The sequence below is a fragment of the Brienomyrus brachyistius genome, unplaced genomic scaffold (assembly GCF_023856365.1).
Source record: "Brienomyrus brachyistius isolate T26 unplaced genomic scaffold, BBRACH_0.4 scaffold104, whole genome shotgun sequence".
In the NCBI taxonomy this organism is placed as follows: domain Eukaryota; kingdom Metazoa; phylum Chordata; class Actinopteri; order Osteoglossiformes; family Mormyridae; genus Brienomyrus; species Brienomyrus brachyistius.
This window is the reverse complement of record NW_026042379.1, coordinates 241,124-258,570: the sequence shown is the minus strand read 5'-3', so window position 1 is coordinate 258,570 and position 17,447 is coordinate 241,124. Positions and strand designations below refer to the sequence as shown.

At 50.4% G+C, this 17,447-nt stretch overlaps 1 protein-coding gene across 4 annotated transcripts in view; it reads right to left on the bottom strand.

Moving 5' to 3' along the window:
• Positions 1 to 962: 962 nt before the first annotated feature.
• The window catches only part of LOC125727598 (protein strawberry notch homolog 2-like), a 39,517-nt gene continuing 23,032 nt past the window's right edge, over positions 963 to 17,447 (bottom strand). For 2 of the 4 annotated variants that reach the window (XM_049004434.1, XM_049004436.1), the window contains 28 exons: positions 17,099 to 17,248; positions 16,643 to 16,720; positions 15,803 to 15,902; positions 15,476 to 15,636; positions 15,252 to 15,385; positions 15,062 to 15,152; positions 14,838 to 14,981; positions 14,588 to 14,705; positions 14,389 to 14,494; positions 14,147 to 14,300; positions 13,464 to 13,640; positions 13,283 to 13,380; positions 12,341 to 12,423; positions 11,862 to 12,044; positions 11,033 to 11,154; positions 10,652 to 10,783; positions 9,536 to 9,671; positions 8,655 to 8,767; positions 8,169 to 8,240; positions 7,908 to 8,016; positions 7,745 to 7,816; positions 7,431 to 7,574; positions 7,084 to 7,178; positions 6,685 to 6,777; positions 5,233 to 5,364; positions 5,073 to 5,149; positions 4,796 to 4,986; positions 963 to 4,109 (listed from right to left, as the gene is read on the bottom strand). In XM_049004434.1, the coding sequence (XP_048860391.1) occupies positions 3,337 to 4,109; positions 4,796 to 4,986; positions 5,073 to 5,149; positions 5,233 to 5,364; positions 6,685 to 6,777; positions 7,084 to 7,178; positions 7,431 to 7,574; positions 7,745 to 7,816; positions 7,908 to 8,016; positions 8,169 to 8,240; positions 8,655 to 8,767; positions 9,536 to 9,671; positions 10,652 to 10,783; positions 11,033 to 11,154; positions 11,862 to 12,044; positions 12,341 to 12,423; positions 13,283 to 13,380; positions 13,464 to 13,640; positions 14,147 to 14,300; positions 14,389 to 14,494; positions 14,588 to 14,705; positions 14,838 to 14,981; positions 15,062 to 15,152; positions 15,252 to 15,385; positions 15,476 to 15,636; positions 15,803 to 15,902; positions 16,643 to 16,720; positions 17,099 to 17,248 (4,038 nt within the window). In that variant the 3' untranslated portion in view covers positions 963 to 3,336. Of the gene's footprint in view, positions 4,110 to 4,795; positions 4,987 to 5,072; positions 5,150 to 5,232; positions 5,365 to 6,684; positions 6,778 to 7,083; positions 7,179 to 7,430; positions 7,575 to 7,744; positions 7,817 to 7,907; positions 8,017 to 8,168; positions 8,241 to 8,654; positions 8,768 to 9,535; positions 9,672 to 10,651; positions 10,784 to 11,032; positions 11,155 to 11,861; positions 12,045 to 12,340; positions 12,424 to 13,282; positions 13,381 to 13,463; positions 13,641 to 14,146; positions 14,301 to 14,388; positions 14,495 to 14,587; positions 14,706 to 14,837; positions 14,982 to 15,061; positions 15,153 to 15,251; positions 15,386 to 15,475; positions 15,720 to 15,761; positions 15,903 to 16,642; positions 16,721 to 17,098; positions 17,249 to 17,447 lie in introns of those variants that run through there. The other 2 variants (XM_049004435.1, XM_049004437.1) reach the window with 2 other exon arrangements.

The following is a 17,447-nucleotide window of genomic DNA, read 5'->3' as shown; positions in this document are numbered from 1 at the left end:
GGCGATCTTCTGCAAGTTTTTATTTGTTAACAAAATCAAGATTGCATCACAATATATTCGCTCTGTTATGAGTAGAAAACTTCTTTTTAAAGAATTAGTTGAAAGGCACAATTTTTACAATATATACAGTTCGATCTAAATTATAAATATATAGAAAATAACAAAAGCAAAACCCAGAAAAGTGCTAAACAGTTTTACAGAAAAAATAGCATGTTTGTTTTTTATTTATTTATTTTTTTAAAAAGTACAACCAGTAGCATGTTGATTTTGTTATTAGCAATAAATTACTTCGGGGGGGGGGGGGGGTGGTTTTCCATCTGACAAGGTGAAGGGACTTAACATGGGAACAGCATACAAAAAATATCCGTGAAGAATGCGGGGGGAACGACAGGTCATGAATTACACGCAACAGTAAATGGATTATGCCATTCTTAGTGCAAATTAAAAAGATGAGCAGTACAGCAAAATAATCTAACTATCCAATTAATTTTCCAATTGGGGGGGGGGGGGGGAAGTATGCCTGACGGGGGTGGGTGGAGGATTCCAGTCGCAAGCGGCTTGTAAAACGGTGCCTAACGTGGGAAATGAATACCAGTTGGTTTCGTTATTCAGCGATGAAAACAATTCTGGAGCGACAGACATATAATACTTTTCCAGAACAGATGTGTGCCTCGCAAAGGAGGATGTGTACCTCGCAAAGGAGGATGTGCCCCTCGGCGCGGCTGGCTCCCCACCCGCGTGACTGTGAAAAGGTGGTGGTGGTGGTGGTGGTCACTGGTTTGCGGTACGGGCTGTTTATCTGGCGGAAATGAAGCGAGTCGGTACTCCTCTCCGTTTTGCTATGGGCCGCCGAGTGTGCATTAAAGGGTGTTTGGAGGAGCCTGGCGTGAGAGACCGTGCCTCGGCCACGGTTTTGGGAAGCTGGCAAATTCACCCATTTCCACAAATGACAGAAGTCGACATTCTTTTCATACACCACTTTTTATCTTTGCCCTAAGATGGCATAAACACTTAAAAATAACCAGAACTCAGCACAGTAACGAACGGCGAAACCTTCGAATCAAGTTTCAAACATCAAAAAGACAACTAATCACCTCCAGTGCAGAATGGAGGTGGAAAGAACGAGGGATTTAATTATTTTTTTTATTTGTCGCAGATACCAGATCTTATATATATAATCTTATTATAATTTGTAATGGATATTTTGATATAGAATTTTTTCCTGAGATTAAGATTCGGATGTAGCCGGTAACTTCGGGTGCGGAAATACTTTGGTATCACTCAGCAGTCACAATAACTGTACAAGAGTCAGGAGGACAAAACTGCAGAAGAAAACAAACAAAACAAACAAAAACCCCACTCACACGCACACCAGCGACCCTGTACAGCAGTACACAACAGTGCAATATATTTGGTGGGAGATTACGATAGATATATTTTGTGTATATTAATTTTGTTTTTTAAAAAAGTCCCTGACAAAACATTTGACTTTTTAAAGTATTATCAACTACAGAACCGGATTATAATATTAAAAACTATTTCCACTAAAATGTCCCTTAAATATAAATAACAATAACAATATTAACACCCATAAAAACACATTGCTTTTATCCAATTTCTGTCTTACAACACGGAACATGAGCCTCGATCCTAAAAACAAAGGATCTCAATTTAAGTTTCTTAAAACATTTGGTAGCCAGTGCAAGCAACCTACACATAAATCGGGGGAAAATAGTCCAATTTGACCCTGAAGCGTAAACAGCACTTAGACACGTTTTCTACACCATGTTTATTTTATTGCTTTTGGTGAGGCTGAGTGTGAGATCTGGGCCACCACCTCTGACTGATTAAGAGTGCAGCAATGCAGTGATCCTGCCAGGCCCAGATGCAAACATGGAGAATCCTAAGGGCCAAAACCGGTATATTCAGACCGCAAAATCAGAAACTTTCCTGAGGATTTAAAATGAAGAGTTTACTAAAGAATCACATTATCAGGTAATGTGTCACAAAGGCAGGAAAAAAACGAAACACTTGGGGAAAAAAAAACAAGGTTTACCGGAAGTTCTCAACATGTTGAACTTGTGAAATGATCGACTTAAACAACCAGAACTTTATTTCTTGGGAAGAATTCGGGGAGCCATACACAGATGACAGGAAGTAATTCAGGTTGGGAGGAGGAGGGGGAATCACATGACCACCACCACATGACTAAGGGGCTAATTAAATATAACCCAATAAATAAGATGCCACAGAATATAAATATATACACAAGATCAGGTGTTTAAATTAGCTCACTTCTCACCTTGTTCTGAAGGCACTGTTACAACAGTAGGTTGTTTAATCATGTCGTTCCCCTTTAAGCGAGACGGGCACACACGCAGCTACTCTATACCAAGTGGTGAAATGAAAGGTTCGGCCCAATGAATCATTAATCCGACACCCCCGATTGCGACACAAGCGGGATGTGGGATTTCACGTTGGTGGGTGTACCTCTTTCCGACGGGATATTTAAGTTTCACGGCACTTGGGTTGGGAAGGTAGGGAGTAGACGGGGGGTGGGGGGGGGGCGCGGCATTCTCTCAAAGCAACTACATCAAATCTGGGATCTGTTCATCGCAGCAAACGAAGAGGCACAGAAACCTCTGCAGAGTGAGCAGGGAAACAGCGCGACCCTAACTTGCGACATCCCGTCTACGCACCAGTAGGGTTAGGGTTTTACGCCGTGGGGGTGCAGCTGGCTCCTGACCTACATTTGAAAAGGTGCTTCTGGGAAGGCAATGCTGATTCTGCACCCCCTACTTTAGGCTCACCGAATGCGATGACAGGGATACGCCAAACTGACAATATCGGCAATGGACATATCCGCAGATAAAATGGACTCTTCTGACCTCAACAGTAGGCTATTTAACCTTCTCACTGGCGCCAACCCTGCAGGCCTGACTTAGTGGAGGTACCAAAACCATCTGACGATATCAAATATCCAACTTTCACCCGCTCCGCTGGCCAAAGAGATATGCTACCGCACCGTGACCCCTGCGCCCGGCACTGGTGGTATGGTCCAAGGGCTACCGATGGGACTGCTGCCGGAGATGGTGGGGAATCCTCCAAAGGTTACGCGGCACGCTTCTGGACCCAACGTTGTTCTATAGAATCTGTTTGGTTTCGGTTTCTCTGCGATGAAATCAGAGGGGTTTCCTTCCAATCTGTCTTGGAGGGAAATGCATTTCTATAGAAATTAGGAGCCGAGCTAAAACTGCGCGCTGGAAGCAGGAGGAGGTCCGAACACCACCGGGCCGCCGCTAGCATTGCTGTGGCGACCCAGCGGCTGCCTGCCAATCAATTCTGGTACTGGATGACAGACTGTCTGTTCGGGTTGGTTCCCAGCATACTGTCCAAAACTTCCCGTGCGTTTATGGGTCCCTCCGTGTTGGGGTGCCCATTCACCAAGGGCTGGGGCTGTGGTTCTGTCGGGGTGGGGACGGAGGAGAACAGGGGGGAGGAGCGGGGCACAGGGGGAAAGGGGGTTCTGACAGAAGAGGGCATGGGTGAGTAGGGTAGGGTTAGGGTTAGGGGGGTACTGTTAAAATTCAGGTAATTCTGGTAATCCACCTGGCCCTCCGGTGGCACTGCCGCAAGTGGTAGCTGTAGCATGCGCTGCGCATGCAGGGAGTGCTGCGAGTGTTGAGTGCGCAGCACTTGAGCAGTACTGAGTGCCGCCGACGGCATCAGAGCATCCAAGGACAGGTCTTCTTGGCCGTCGCCAACGGGGCCTACGAAGCCGTCCAGAACTAGGCCCAAGCCCAGGCCCGGGCCCAGGCCCAGACTGCCGTCCGGGGAGGGCGAGGAACTGCTTATGGTCAGGTCCAGCACATCGTCGGAGTTCCTCTGGGCGGGCAGGCATTGCAGGGCTGGGCTGGGGAAGAACTGCCGGGTGGAGAACCCGCACAGGCTGGAGACCATGATCTCCTTCCGCCGCTGCTCCTGGTCGTCGGCCCGCCGCTGCTCCTCCTCACGCTGCTCCCGTTCCCGCCGCTTGCGCTTCACCTCCTCATCCATATGGAGCAGTTCGTCGCGCACCCGCGCCACGCAGTTCTCCGGGATCTTGATGCCTGAGGATGACAAACAAGTCAGGTCTTCTGTCCACATCTGGAGGCCCAGCAATAGGCAGGATGCTAACCAGCGGCAGGATCGGATCCCGCCTCGAACAAACAGCAGGTCCCGGTCACTAGGTATTATCAGGACCCCCAGAAACAGCCCTGCTCCATTGAGGAGAACAAGGGCAAGAACTGGCTCCCCAAACGTGCGCCTGCTTACTGCACGGCGAGCGGGAGACGAGTGGATGCCAGGCAACGCGTGGCTGAACTCCTCTAAGCCATTGAGAAAGCCAGGTGAACAGAGAAATCACACAATGAACGGCACCCAGGGGAAAGCCAAGGGAATTCTTCAGAACTGCATTATGGTGCTTTAGAATAGTGCCAAGGGTGATTAAATTACAGGAAGAACCCATGGGTTTGTCAGCAATGAGATGTATAGGCACAGACTTGAAAATGAATGTGTATGGACTGACAGCAGTACACAGAAACGGGGGAAGGCCAGGCCAGTCTCTCAACCCGCCAGAGTGTAAACTCTCATCTGACACTTACATTTGACATATTTGATGCTTTTTTTCCCCAAAGCAGCTTGAAGTCAGGGAAGGGTCACAATTTGTGTGAGATATGAACCCGCTACCTTTGTGTTGTTAGTGCAAGGCTCTTCTTGTTGAGCTATGAAGGAGTGAAGCCCCCCCGCTACGCACCGACTTGCTTGTTGTGCTGCTTGGTCTTGAGCCGGACGATCTGCAGGATGCTGGAGTTGGTGACGTCGGACACCACGTCGGCGACGCGCTTCCAGACGCGCAGCAGCGCGCCGCACAGCATGTGGTACTGCCGCAGCCGCATGCCTAGCCAGCATTCGTGGCCCTCCTCAATCTGCTTGCACTTCCCGTTCCTGCGGGGAAGGGCATGTGGGTCAGGGGCGACGGCGCACGCACCTCCGGGCCGCGCTCGGGGCGGGGGTCAAGTGGGCACACTCACCAATTAGCGTGGCTGCATTTCTGGAAGGAGAACTTAAACTGATGTTCCCAAGGCTCTCTGGCCTCGTCTGCAGTCACCTGCGTGTGGAAAGACCGGCGGCATCGTCACAACGGCGCCCCCAGACCCTGCAGTCTCTTCCCCACGTCAGCCGGATGCTCACCTTGCGGTACCTGCGCAGCAAGTTGTCCAGGTTCTCCGGATGCGCCTGCTTGCCGATGTTGGGCTTGTAGAGGATGACGTTGCGGTTGCGCCCTTGCTCAGCCAGGAGCACACAGGGATAGTTTCCCCGCATCTGAGAAAACAAGAGAGTGCCACCATGTCAGAGTCAACGCAGTCTAGCTGATCTATGGTATGTTTAATGACTGGTGCTGCCCTCATCTGGTCAGCAGTACAAACTGCACCGTCGTCTCCGCTGCTGCCTGACATCTAGGGCTGAGGGTGAGAAATCAGAACAACCCACTCACCAGAAATCCCCTTTAAACACTGCTTTATTACGGTTTAAACCCTACTAAACGCTCAAGTTTTACTTATATAAAAATGTTCTGAGGGCAGAATGAAAAACGATTGGTTCAGAGAGATAACCAATCAGATTGCAGAGGAGGAGGGTCCAAGCAACTAGTGGACCAAACATAACCCAAAGACACAACGGGGTCAGTATTACCGGCATGTAACGGCACTATATCCATAGAAGTTCCTGGATACCGGGTGCCATTTATACATTCGATTATATTAATGTATGTCCCGGAGCTAGAATGACCTGCACAGAAAACAGCATATATATGAATTTCTCTCTAAGCAAATTATATACTGCATGTATCCATTGTCTAGAATCTATTTATCATTTTGTGCATTTCTTTGGTAAGTTTCAGATAAAACCCTCACACAAGTTTGGTCATTAAAAAGTGCTCCATCTAGTGGGATTAATAATGCATTACCAGAAAAAACGGTGGAAAAGTGGTTACAGGAAACCATCTCCAACCAGCTCTTACAAAAACTTGCAAAATGTAAAAATGTTTAAAGATAGCGTCAAGGCCAAAACGGTAACTGACATCAGTGATGATGGCAATAATACCAGGGAATGCCAATGGTGGCTGGGAGGGCCTGGGAGGTACCTTCTCAGCTCTCCTTTGCACCAAGATCACCGATACGAGTGACTCCCAGCCATCAAAACCTCAGGTAACCATTTCCGTCTTCTCAGTCTCGGGTAAAAGCCCCACCACGCCCTACTGGCTGATGAAGGACCCAGCGGTGCAGAAGCATGTCTCACTCAAGTCCTCCCCGCCCCCTTTTCAGCCGTGTCACCGATACGCGAGGTTCTCTTAACTTGCACGGCGGGATTCCTGGAAGCTGATGTGCGTTTCCGGCCGTCCGGGAAACTCTGAGGGCGCACCGGGTGTGTGCGTGACGCCGAGGATCCCGGCGGGGCTGCAGTCTCTTGCGAGGACGGCGCCCGTTTTGTCTCAAGTACCAAAAAGCTATTATTCATTCGCTGATGTCAGCCAGGCTCGGGGAGACGCGCTGTGCTATTACTACCTACACAGTTGTTCCTGTTAATTCTGGCACTGAAATACTAGGGCTAGGTTCTCCCACACAAGTACATGAAAAGGCTCACCTTTCGTGACAGGTAAAAACCCTCATCCGGGCCTTGGAGGGTCTCGGCCTTGTCGCAGGCTTCCTTCCAGGGCATCCCTCGGTCTACCCTGATCTGGTGACATAGAAGACAGTCACTCTGGCTGAAGTGACACCCCTCTCCCATCTTATCACCCACACAGGGGCTGGCATTGGCTTTATCTACGAGCAGCTGGACCACATCCTCATTATTAAAAGTATGCGATCTGGGTCTCGGATGACAGCCCTCTAAATATCTGCCGGCTAGACTCGTCTAACTCAGTCAATCACATACACGCCAAGTAAAAGGATGTGGTCCAGGCATGGCAGGTTAAGGAGTCGTCTCTGTATATAGCAGATCTGGGAGTGTTACGGCCCTGGGATATGGGTGGAGCTACCATACCTTGTAGAGCACCACCTGGCCATCCTGAGGGTTCCCAGCAGTGAGGAACTTCTCCTGGGTCTCCTCATAGATCTCGTCATTACCGGGAGCCAGGTCTACAAGGAGGAACACAGTGCAGTTACACTAGGCCACAAGACCTCCCTTATGAGTCGGGCCCAGTAGCAGCTGGGAGGAAGCAAAATCATGGACCATCTGGGGGGTTCCTGAGGACTGAGCCGAGAAACACTGATGTAGGTCATTACTTTTACTAATCTATATAGTTACGGGAAACTGACTGTTCAAAGACTACAGGCTTCGGTAAACACTGACATTCATGAGCCATGAGCAGCCTGAGAGATGCGGCCTACCTAAGATCCCCATGTCGTACTTCCCTTCCTTCTTGTCCTTCTCTATCAAGTAGTCAAAGTTGTCAGTGAAGTACTGGAAGAGCGCATTCTGTTTATCCACCTCCAGGCCCAGGATGCGGTTAAGGAACTTCGTAATGCTGCAGTCTGTGAAGAGCAACAGGAAAAAAGGCCCCACTGAAGGAAGCTTCTAGAAAGAAAGAGTGCTGCACACCGCGATCTGTCTCTGGGGTGAAATAAGGACTGGTGTGATGAAGAATACTCAAAGTGTACTATATTTTGCATCAAAGACATGATGGCAGGCCACTTGTCCTTACCTTTCTCAGTACTGAGACCAAAGCGAGGCTCTTTACAGAAGATGCCAACATCCATCATCCCACGCTTCATGTCTGAAAGAAAGCATCATGATCTTATGAGCGCGCGCGCGAGAGAGAGAGAGAGAGAGAGAGAGAGAGAGAGAGAGAGAGAGAGAGAGTTCACCTCTGAAGAACATGGCATCGCCATCTGGGTAATCCCTGGGAGGTGGCACCTTGCTCTCGATGTGGCCCAGGATGGCTTTGGTAATCTTGTCCAGAGCCTTAGTGCCATACTGCAAAGGAGGCCAGAAAAGATGGTAAACTATCTTTCCCCAAACTTCCTGACTTTGACCGGGGGAAGCACTACAGAGCACAGAAGGTTTAAGGCTTTAACCAGGTATAACACAGGGCGATTCAAGTACACGGCATGTGGCTGGGTCCTTACCTTGTTCTCGAAGTTGTATTTGCTCAAGTCTCTGGACTCGGTGGCTCTCCTGTCGCCATGGGTCAGGGCCCCCTGCAGAACACAGCTTGAGGTCAGGAGCTAAGCAAGGACTCGCACGGCGGTCTGTGGAGGGTGCAGTCAGACCGCTAGGGGCGTGGAGCCAAGTACCAGTGAGGGAAGTTGTTGACGCGGCACCCGCCTGAAGGAGGCAGCCTTTCACCAGCAGAATGACCATGCCGATAATGGAAGTATACGCGACTGGAGATCAGCCAATTTTTGTTAACCATTTTATTTACCTTTTTAAAATGATTCCTTAACTATAGCTCTCAGGGAGACACATTTCACTGCCTGCTGTAGTGCTGTGCATCTGATAACCACTGATTTGGTTTTTGAGGAGAAGCTGCTAGACTGTGGAGATGCCGCCCATGGTGTGACCAGGACGAGAGCGAGAGCGCAGGCCGGTCTGGGAGCGAGAGGGTGACGTACCAGGCTCTCTAGCCTCTTGGCTACGATGGAGGCGAAGCGTCTTTCCCCACCCAGCTCGGAGATGAGGAAGATGTACTCCGGGGCAGTGACCTGGTTAGAGCGGTGAGTCCGACCTGACAGGAAGCAGTGGGACGTCAGAGACAATGGCGCAGCACTCAACACTGCAAACCTTTATTGTAGCCAAAAGGTGACAATACAGGTGCTCCTCGAATTATGACATGGCTACTTTACGATAAACCCATCGTAAATGGAAAGTATCGCAACTCAAAAGTGAATATATGATAGACAGAAACACAGAATGATATAGACAGAGAGAAACACAGAATGATATAGAAAGACAGATACTGTCACTGAATAAATGATGACCACTACTGTACTAAGTATTAGTGGCTGGACATTAAATACATGAATACAAGTTAACTGGGTTAAACAGAATAAAAAAAACACTATGAGATGTTTATACTAACTACAGAGACCAGAAGCCTGGCAGCTGCAATTACCCGGCGTATTTACAAAGTATAGTTAGCTCAGGTATACAACAAAATTGAAATGACTTAATGGGCACCGTTTTCACATTAACATTAACTTGAAATTCCACAAGACAAACCACTGTGAATTGGGGAGCATTTGCAGACAACTCTAGCTATAAATAAAGGCTCGTAACACACTGCTTTATGCCTTACAGTATCAATGCATTAGTGTGGAGTAAAAAAAACAACAAAAACTCTACAAGTGGCTTTACAACTGACTCAGTAGATGTCGCCAACTGGCAGACAAGCACAGTGAGACTGTGGTTTCTAAATGAGGACACCAGCGTAAGCAAGACACGATGAACCCGGAATCACGCGTCCTTGACAAAGCGGCCAGGAAGTGGCTCTTACCAAACTGCTGTATGGCGCGGTCGGCACTCCACGGCAGCTCCAGCGTCATGTGCACCCTCCGCTTCTGGTTTTTCACCCGCTTGTCAGCCTGCAGGGAGATGCCGGAGCTGGCTGCCTCCGAGATGATGGCCACGAGCTGTGGACAGGGTGCATCTCAAATGAGTCGCCACTACACTGCTGTCATGGGCTTACATAAACGGGTGATGTAATAATGTGGTGGCGGGAGGATGCACAAATCAGGTCGAAACCAGCAGGGGGGGGGGCAAAACTGCATATAGAATTTTATCCGTTAATCAAACGCACATTCTAGCTCCCATAACAAGCTCCTGACATTCCCCAGACGGGTTCCCGACTTTCCCCTGATGTTCCCCAGACGAGCTCCCGACAGTACCCAGACAGGTTCCCAACTTTCCCCTGATGTTCCCCAGACAAGCTCCCGACGGTCCCTAGACAGGTTCCCGACTTTCCCCTGACCTTCCCCAGACAAGCTCCCAATGGTTCCCTGATGTTCCCCAGACGAGCTCCCAATGGTTCCCTGATGTTCCCCAGACAAGCTCCCGACGGTCCCCAGACAGGTTCCCGACTTTCCCCTGACCTTCCCCAGACAAGCTCCCAATGGTTCCCTGATGTTCCCCAGACAAGCTCCCAATGGTTCCCTGATGTTCCCCAGACGAGCTCCCAATGGTTCCCTGATGTTCCCCAGACGAGCTCCCAATGGTTCCCTGATGTTCCCCAGACGAGCTCCCAATGGTTCCCTGATGTTCCCCAGACGAGCTCCCAATGGTTCCCTGATGTTCCCCAGACGAGCTCCCAATGGTTCCCTGATGTTCCCCAGACGAGCTCCCAATGGTTCCCTGATGTTCCCCAGACGAGCTCCCAATAGTTCCCTGATGTTCCCCAGACGAGCTCCCAATAGTTCCCTGATGTTCCTCAGACAAGCTCCCGATGTTCTTAACATTTCTCATGAGGTTCTCCTGACTATCCCAACATTCCCCTGACATTCCCTCAAACTCCCCTTATATTCTCTCAGTGTTAAAGACATTCTTTTAACTTTTTCCTAGCTTTCCCAGAGGTTCTCTTCACATTCCCGAGACATTCTCCCAATGTTCTCCTCACCTTCTCCCCACTCATGAAGCGTTCCTTCTCCTTGATGTTGACGTAGTCGATGGTGAGGCCCTGCTCTGCACGAGACTCGTAACGCACGCTGCCGTCCGGCCGCCGAACCACGCGGCCCTTCCGGCCCGTCATCTGGGAGAAGACAGAAATACCTTAGGGATCTGCGGGAGCTGCCAGAAAGCTCCCAGCGTTTCACAACCCAGTCCTCGGGGGAACCCTGGACAGTCCACGTTTTTGCTTCCTCTCAGCTCCCAGCTGATTCGGTGTTCCTGACTGGCAGGGAACTGGGAGAGAACAAAAACGTGGACTGTCCGGGGTTCCCTGAGGAATGGACTGTTGAACACTGCTTTAGCCTAACACAGTGAACCTCAGGGGGCTCACCTCCGAGACTCTGTCCGGCCCTCCAAAGCGGTCGATCAGTTCATCTAGAGTGTTCAGAGGTAGTTCTCTTCCCAGCTCGGAAATTTTGTTCAGGAGGCCTTGCTTCATTTCTTCAATTTTTGCTGGTGAGTAGAAAGACCAGAAAATGTGCATGTATCTAACGCTGTGTCATTTGGAAAGTTTAAATCCCTTTCTATGAAATAATATTGCGTAATGAATAGCCACTAATAAACTACTCTTCATTTTATATCCAAAAAATACCGATATTAGTCATCAAAAAACAATACGTACATCTACCACTATGGGGCACTGCACCCTTAATACTGTAACTTCCGAAATTCCAGGAAAATACTTTTTTTTCCAGATCAGAATAGGTCAGAATAACAGCACATGTAAACACTGACTTGGCAGAAAGGAAAGATTAACAGCGCTGACAATGTGCCTGCTTTCCTGATAAGTCATATCCAGCTATTCTCAGTATCTGGATTTATATAAAAACATTCTGAAGATTTTTTTTCCCCCAGCTTCATAAACTTGGGAACAGGTAAAAGATCATTTGAAAAGGCCATGTAAATGAGCACTGTCTTTTGTACTGTGAACAAACCAATGTGAAAATATGCGAAGTAAAACATTAATCATGATCCGCAAAACACCTTCTGTGCATAAAGGCCGAGGACAGATGAGTCCGCTGCAGGCCAGAGTGAAGGTTTCACTGTCTGTCTGTTGTATGTGGGAGGGTCAGGACTCCAGCTAAATCATAAGCTGGTTGGCCATAAGCTGGGCCGCCGTGTCCAATCACGGGGTCCCATTCCGTCTGTGTCCAACCTACCAGTGTGACAGTTGGTGTGGTTAACAAAGATGACGTCATCGTTGTCCTGGAGGGAGTCGGGGGAGGAGTTTGAGTCGCTGTCCAGACCGTCGGAGTCAGTGCTGCTGTCGTCACTGATGTTGATCACGCCCCCGTTGTCCACGCTGTGCTTCGGGAACTTGGGCTGCCGTCCCTTGGGCTTTCCTAGACCAGCGGAGAACACGTTTCGGTTTGAGCCCTAAGCACACTCCACCACAGGGAGGATCAAACCGATTACACTGCAGATTGATAATGACCATCTCACATCCTCATTCCCCATAGATTTCAATATTCTTGTATGAAAAAAAAAACCCCGTACTAATTTAACAAACATTTTATATAATCCATAAAAAGTTTCCAAAATGTTATACCAGCGTGTTCCATCACAAAATGACTCCATCGCTCTCATTCAGGGGCAACTCTGCTAAAAATTAGCGCAGAAGGGAAGTAGTCATGCTTACGTTTTCTCTTGTTCCCGTTGCCCTTCTCTCTTCTCTGCTTTTCGGACGGAAAATGCTTCTGTACCAGAGACTGAAACACACCCCTGAAAGACAGAAGCCAGCGTTACCATGGATCTCTCTAAACACGAGTCGGCTGAAGGAAGCCTGCGGGAGCTCGTTCAGGCGAGACATGAACACGCGAATTGGTCTTTGTCTCTGCCGGACACCTGTGAAGGCTGCACACACCCGCGTGGGGGCTCAAGAGCTCACGTTCAAGTGACTCTGTGTCAGTGTAAGGCATGGGTGTCAAAATCCAGCCCTGGGGAGCAGAGCCCTGCACATTTTTTAAACTCCTATAGCTAAATACCACGTCGCTCTTGAGCTGAATAATTTGTGGTAGAACCAGGAAAGAACTAAACTACACAGGGCTCTGGCCCCCCAGGACAGCAGTTTGACACCCCTGGCTTAAGGCGTATCAATGGCTGAGGTTTAACACTCAAACAAAACAAGCGATTCACTAGAATCATGGTGGAAAGCACCACACGTTCTTAATGACAACACTTTACTGATCTCCATGGGTAAATTCTCTTTTTGCCTATCCCCATCTCACTCTCCATGACACAGACACATATGTAGCTGAGAGCAGAGCTGGGTAATTCAGGTCCAGAGAGTAAAATGTCCAGGTCAAGATTTTGGTTCAACTACCAGAGTATAAAGAGTCACAGTCACAGTCTGAACTTCTACTCTCTGGACCTGAATTACCCAAATCAGGCGGAGGAGAGCGAGCTTGGCAGCAAAGGGCAGCCAGCTGCAGTGACGCCCATGGAGCTGGAGGTTAAGGGCCTCGCTCAAGGGCCCACAAACGTGACCATTCTGCCGAAGCTGGGCTCCACCACACTGACATGGCTCTATGACTTGGCAGCAGAAGCATCAGGTGAACCACAGCTCCTGGATGGTACGTACTCAGCAGCGGAGACAAATCGGTCCAGGTGTCCATCATTCTCGTCCAGGACTTCTCTAGTGCGAGCCTCGCCCGTGGACTGCAGGCCAATCACAATGCACTTTGGGGGGGGGAGAGATGGCATTGGTTACAGCCCTCCTGCCACGCCCTCAGCTCCTCCCCCAATGAGGCTCACTGTCTCACCTTGCCAGCCGCCAGCTCCCTGTTGGCCAGCTCCACGAGGCGCGGCACCTTGGCGGCTATGCAGAGATATTTGAAGAAGCGCTGGTGCGACGACCAGAACTGGCCCCACAGCGCTTTGCGGGAGACCAGGCTCAGCTCGTCGGCAGCCTTGGTAAAAACCTCCAGAGCTTCTGCCCACTGAGGTCCACATAAATAGAGAGGGTGGGAAATGAGGGAGATGCTTCCATGACCTCCGTCAGTGAGATAGAGCCATACAGCACCCTGAATCCGACCTCCTGAGGCAGCTCGCCCTTTACACTGACTGGGTAATAAATATTACTGATGGCCGGATGAAACTTCATGAACCATTTGCTGCTTTGTCTGACCCCACTAGATAGTGCTCTATGTTCATAAAAGCCTCAAAGCATGTCCCAAAGTAAAACGGCCACCATCTAGTCAAAAATTACAGCAAATATTTCATGATGCTTCATTTGCCCATCACTAACAAATGTTAGTTACAAGGACACCAGCATGAGATCTCAGCCAGCAAAGACAGGCTGATTAAACAGCTCTCTACAGTATTCCAAAAAGCTAAACAAAACGACACTAGCGACATCCCAAAGTGCCTGACGGCAAATCGTGACCCGATGTTTAAATTCAACCAAAACGAGCTCCCCGGGCCCCAAACTCCCTGAAGCCCTCACCAGCCTGGCAGCCTTATTGTAGACCAGCTTGAATTTGTTGTCCAGGCTGATCTCCTCAATGCGGAAGGACACGCCCTGGAAGCTGAGCTGGCGGGCAATGTACATGCCGCTGACCTTCATGTCCATAGCCACGATCTCCATGGCGCCCACTCCCCTGCGGCAGAGAGGTGGGAACCCCTGTCAGCGGCGCCTCAGCAATGAGACACCCAGAGCCAGGGCAACACAGATTGCAAGGGACAAACCTCTTTTCGATGGCATGCAGGAAGTCATCGAACATCTTGAAGGGAGTTCCCTCGCCCCAGATTCCCAGACGGCTCATGTAGATCATGTTCTTTGGCTCAGAAGCACCTGGAAGAAGGCAGTGTTAGGAAGATAATCAGGAGCAAGGTCACCACAAGTGTTGCTAGCGCAGGACAGTACGGGGCAGGTGAGGGGCCCGACCTGTAGCACTGGCGTAAACCACCCTGGCCAGCGGCAGCTTGTTCTGCAGGTCCAGTACTGCCTTGCCCATCTTTGTGGACGTGGCGTTTTTGGCTTTGTGGCATTCGTCGAATATGATCTGGCAGAGGAGGTGGTCAAGGAATAAAACACATGTTGGGAAGGGTGGCATAAGTGTCAAGCTCGAAAACTACTCTGTCATAAAGATGGAGGTGGGGCCCCATCGGGGGGGGCGACCATCAGCAAGGGATACGACTCCATCGAAGCCCGGTTTGCACCAGTCCAGGATCTGCTTTAGCCTGGTCCGGCGTTGGCCGCCCGCCTGGCTCTCCCCGATCAGCGCCGAGTAAGTGGCGAACAGGACTCCTTCTGAGGTAGCGGTGTCTCCATACTTAATCTGGGAGGTGCAGAGAGGCAGAGGTGAGCGTGGCCACTCGCCAGCCCTAGGGGGCACAGGAACTAGCTGAGAGCACCAACCTTATTTAAGGCATGAACATGAATATCGGGAGCGTCTATGTCTTTGAGGTCTCGCTCCGCGTCGTACTTCAGGTCGTTGGAAACGCTGAACCTGGAGGGGTTGGGGGGGGTGTCAGTACACTCGCTCCTGTAACTCGCTAAGGAGAGCCGTCGTTTCCTGAAAGGCTGTGGGACGGGAGGCCGCCTTTACCATAATGCTTTGTTCCGGCCCTTTAAGAAGTTCTCCACGATGATACCGGCCACAGTGCGGCCCTTGCCCACACCGGCCCCGTCGCCAATGAGGAAACCAGCCCTCTGGTTATTCTGAAGGATCACCTCGTGTTGCTGGAGGTGACCAGACAGAGAGAGAGTGTGAGGTTAGTGGGGGTGAGGGTGGGCTCAGAGCTCAGACCCCCCAGAAACTCCCATGGGAACCTGGCAGGCGTATATGATGGCCTCCAGCTGCAGGGCGGACAGCAGGCCCTTCTCGATGGTGCTCTCGGGAATGGACAGCGTGTAGGTGATGTCAGGCGGCGGCACGCTGGACAGGGTGTTGGTCTCCACGACAATGTCAGGGTGGGACTTCCCGATGGTGGCTGCGGAGAGCATAGAGAGCTAAGTGAGGGACGGCCCAGGCCTGACGGGGCCCGCCACGGAGCTGAGGGGCCACGGCCCAGGCCTGACGGGGCCCGCCACAGAGCTGAGGGGCCACGGCCCAGGCCTGACGGGGCCCCTGGCCTGCAACGGAGCGGCATGCCGTACACTTGAAAGGCTTGTAATCCGCATAGGTATCAATGTGCCCGAGCTCCTCAGACTCCTCTTCCTCAGCATCCTCCTCCTCCTCAGGCGGGGCAGGGGGCTCCTGCGGAAAGGGAGGCCTTGTCACTGAAGAAGCCTGCCATTCTGCGGGTGTTAAAAGGCAGCAGGAGTGTGCAATAAAGCAACACAGAGCTCTAAAGCTGAGCATTCGAGGATCGGGGACTGCATGGGAACACGTGGCATTTTAAGGTCAGGCTTCAGTCTTATCGTGAAAGGGACGGCACCTCTATAGGCCGTGGGTTCCCAATTTTCCGTTAACACCCCCCAAAATAACAGTGCCAGGGACTCGCGACCCCCATTTTGCCAACCGATGGGGGGCCCCTCAGTACATTTACTCAGTACATGAGATTTATATCAATACAACGGCTGTGGTTACAATGGAATATTTTCACTTTTTATAAATATACCCTGGAAGTCATCTCAATCTCCAGTATGGGATTCCCCCCCACCCCCATTCCAATTCAACTTATTTTTATATAGCGCCTTTCACAACAGAGTCGTCCCAAGGCGCTTCACATGGGTGTATAAATCCAACATCATTAAGACAGAATGACACAAAAAAAACAAAGCAAAGAAGGACAAGGAAATGAAAGAGAGAGACAGATGACGATGGAGGAGAGGAACCAGGAACCTCTGGGGGTCCAAGGTCGATTAGCTGTCCAAACCCCCCCGGGCATGATAACATTATTGAAAAAGAAGGTATGGGCTTCCTTGCTAAGTTAGTTGTGGTCAAGGTCAAAGCCAGATAGAGCACAGTCACAGCAGGGAGGTGGGCAGAGTTACCTGGTATCCTACAGACGGGGTGTTGATAATGGCGGAAACATCTTCAAAACTGTTCAATCCCTGAAACCTGTTTGGCTGCTTGGGGGAGGGGGAAAGACAGGACAGAATCAAACAGGAAACAAAACGTTAGACAGAACTGCTGACATGCACATACATGCATACAATGGAGAGAATGCGTGAGAATGAAGGAAGCAGGACCAGCAGCACCGATGCCGGCAACAGTTATCAGGTTATGGTTTAATGGCCTGGTCAGGGGTGGGGATTGTGGTTAAAAATACAATACTACAGATATGTGTGTAGGTTGCTGAGGCAGAACCAAACACCTAATGGCAAAAAACAACCACCAAACTGAGACCGAGAGGGATCGTGTGTGTGTGTGTGTGTGTGTGTGTGTGTGGGGGGGGGGGTTGCGGCTTGAGGTTTCGTTGGTACGGACGGGTGCGTGGAAAGCCTCACCTGCAGCTGGCTGTGCGTGGGCGTGTTTATGTCCCATAACGTGGGCGCGTTGTCAGGCCGCGGGAAGCCCACGTCTGGGTAATCGCAAAGCGAATCGGGGGGAGAGGAGAACAGGGAGTCGTTGGAGAGGTCATTGATGCAGGGGAGTTCCTGTGGACATAGGAGGCATGACCTTTCTGAGCGGCGGCCCGTGGCAGACCAGGGTGACAGTCATCCTACAGCGCCAGGGGATCCCAGCTTAGGTGACGAAGGCAGGCCGTATCACCCACCACAAGGATTATTTGAAATGATATTCCCGAACTTTGCGGTGCCAGGTTTGAAAACCCAGGCTAGGCCCAGACGGTCAGCC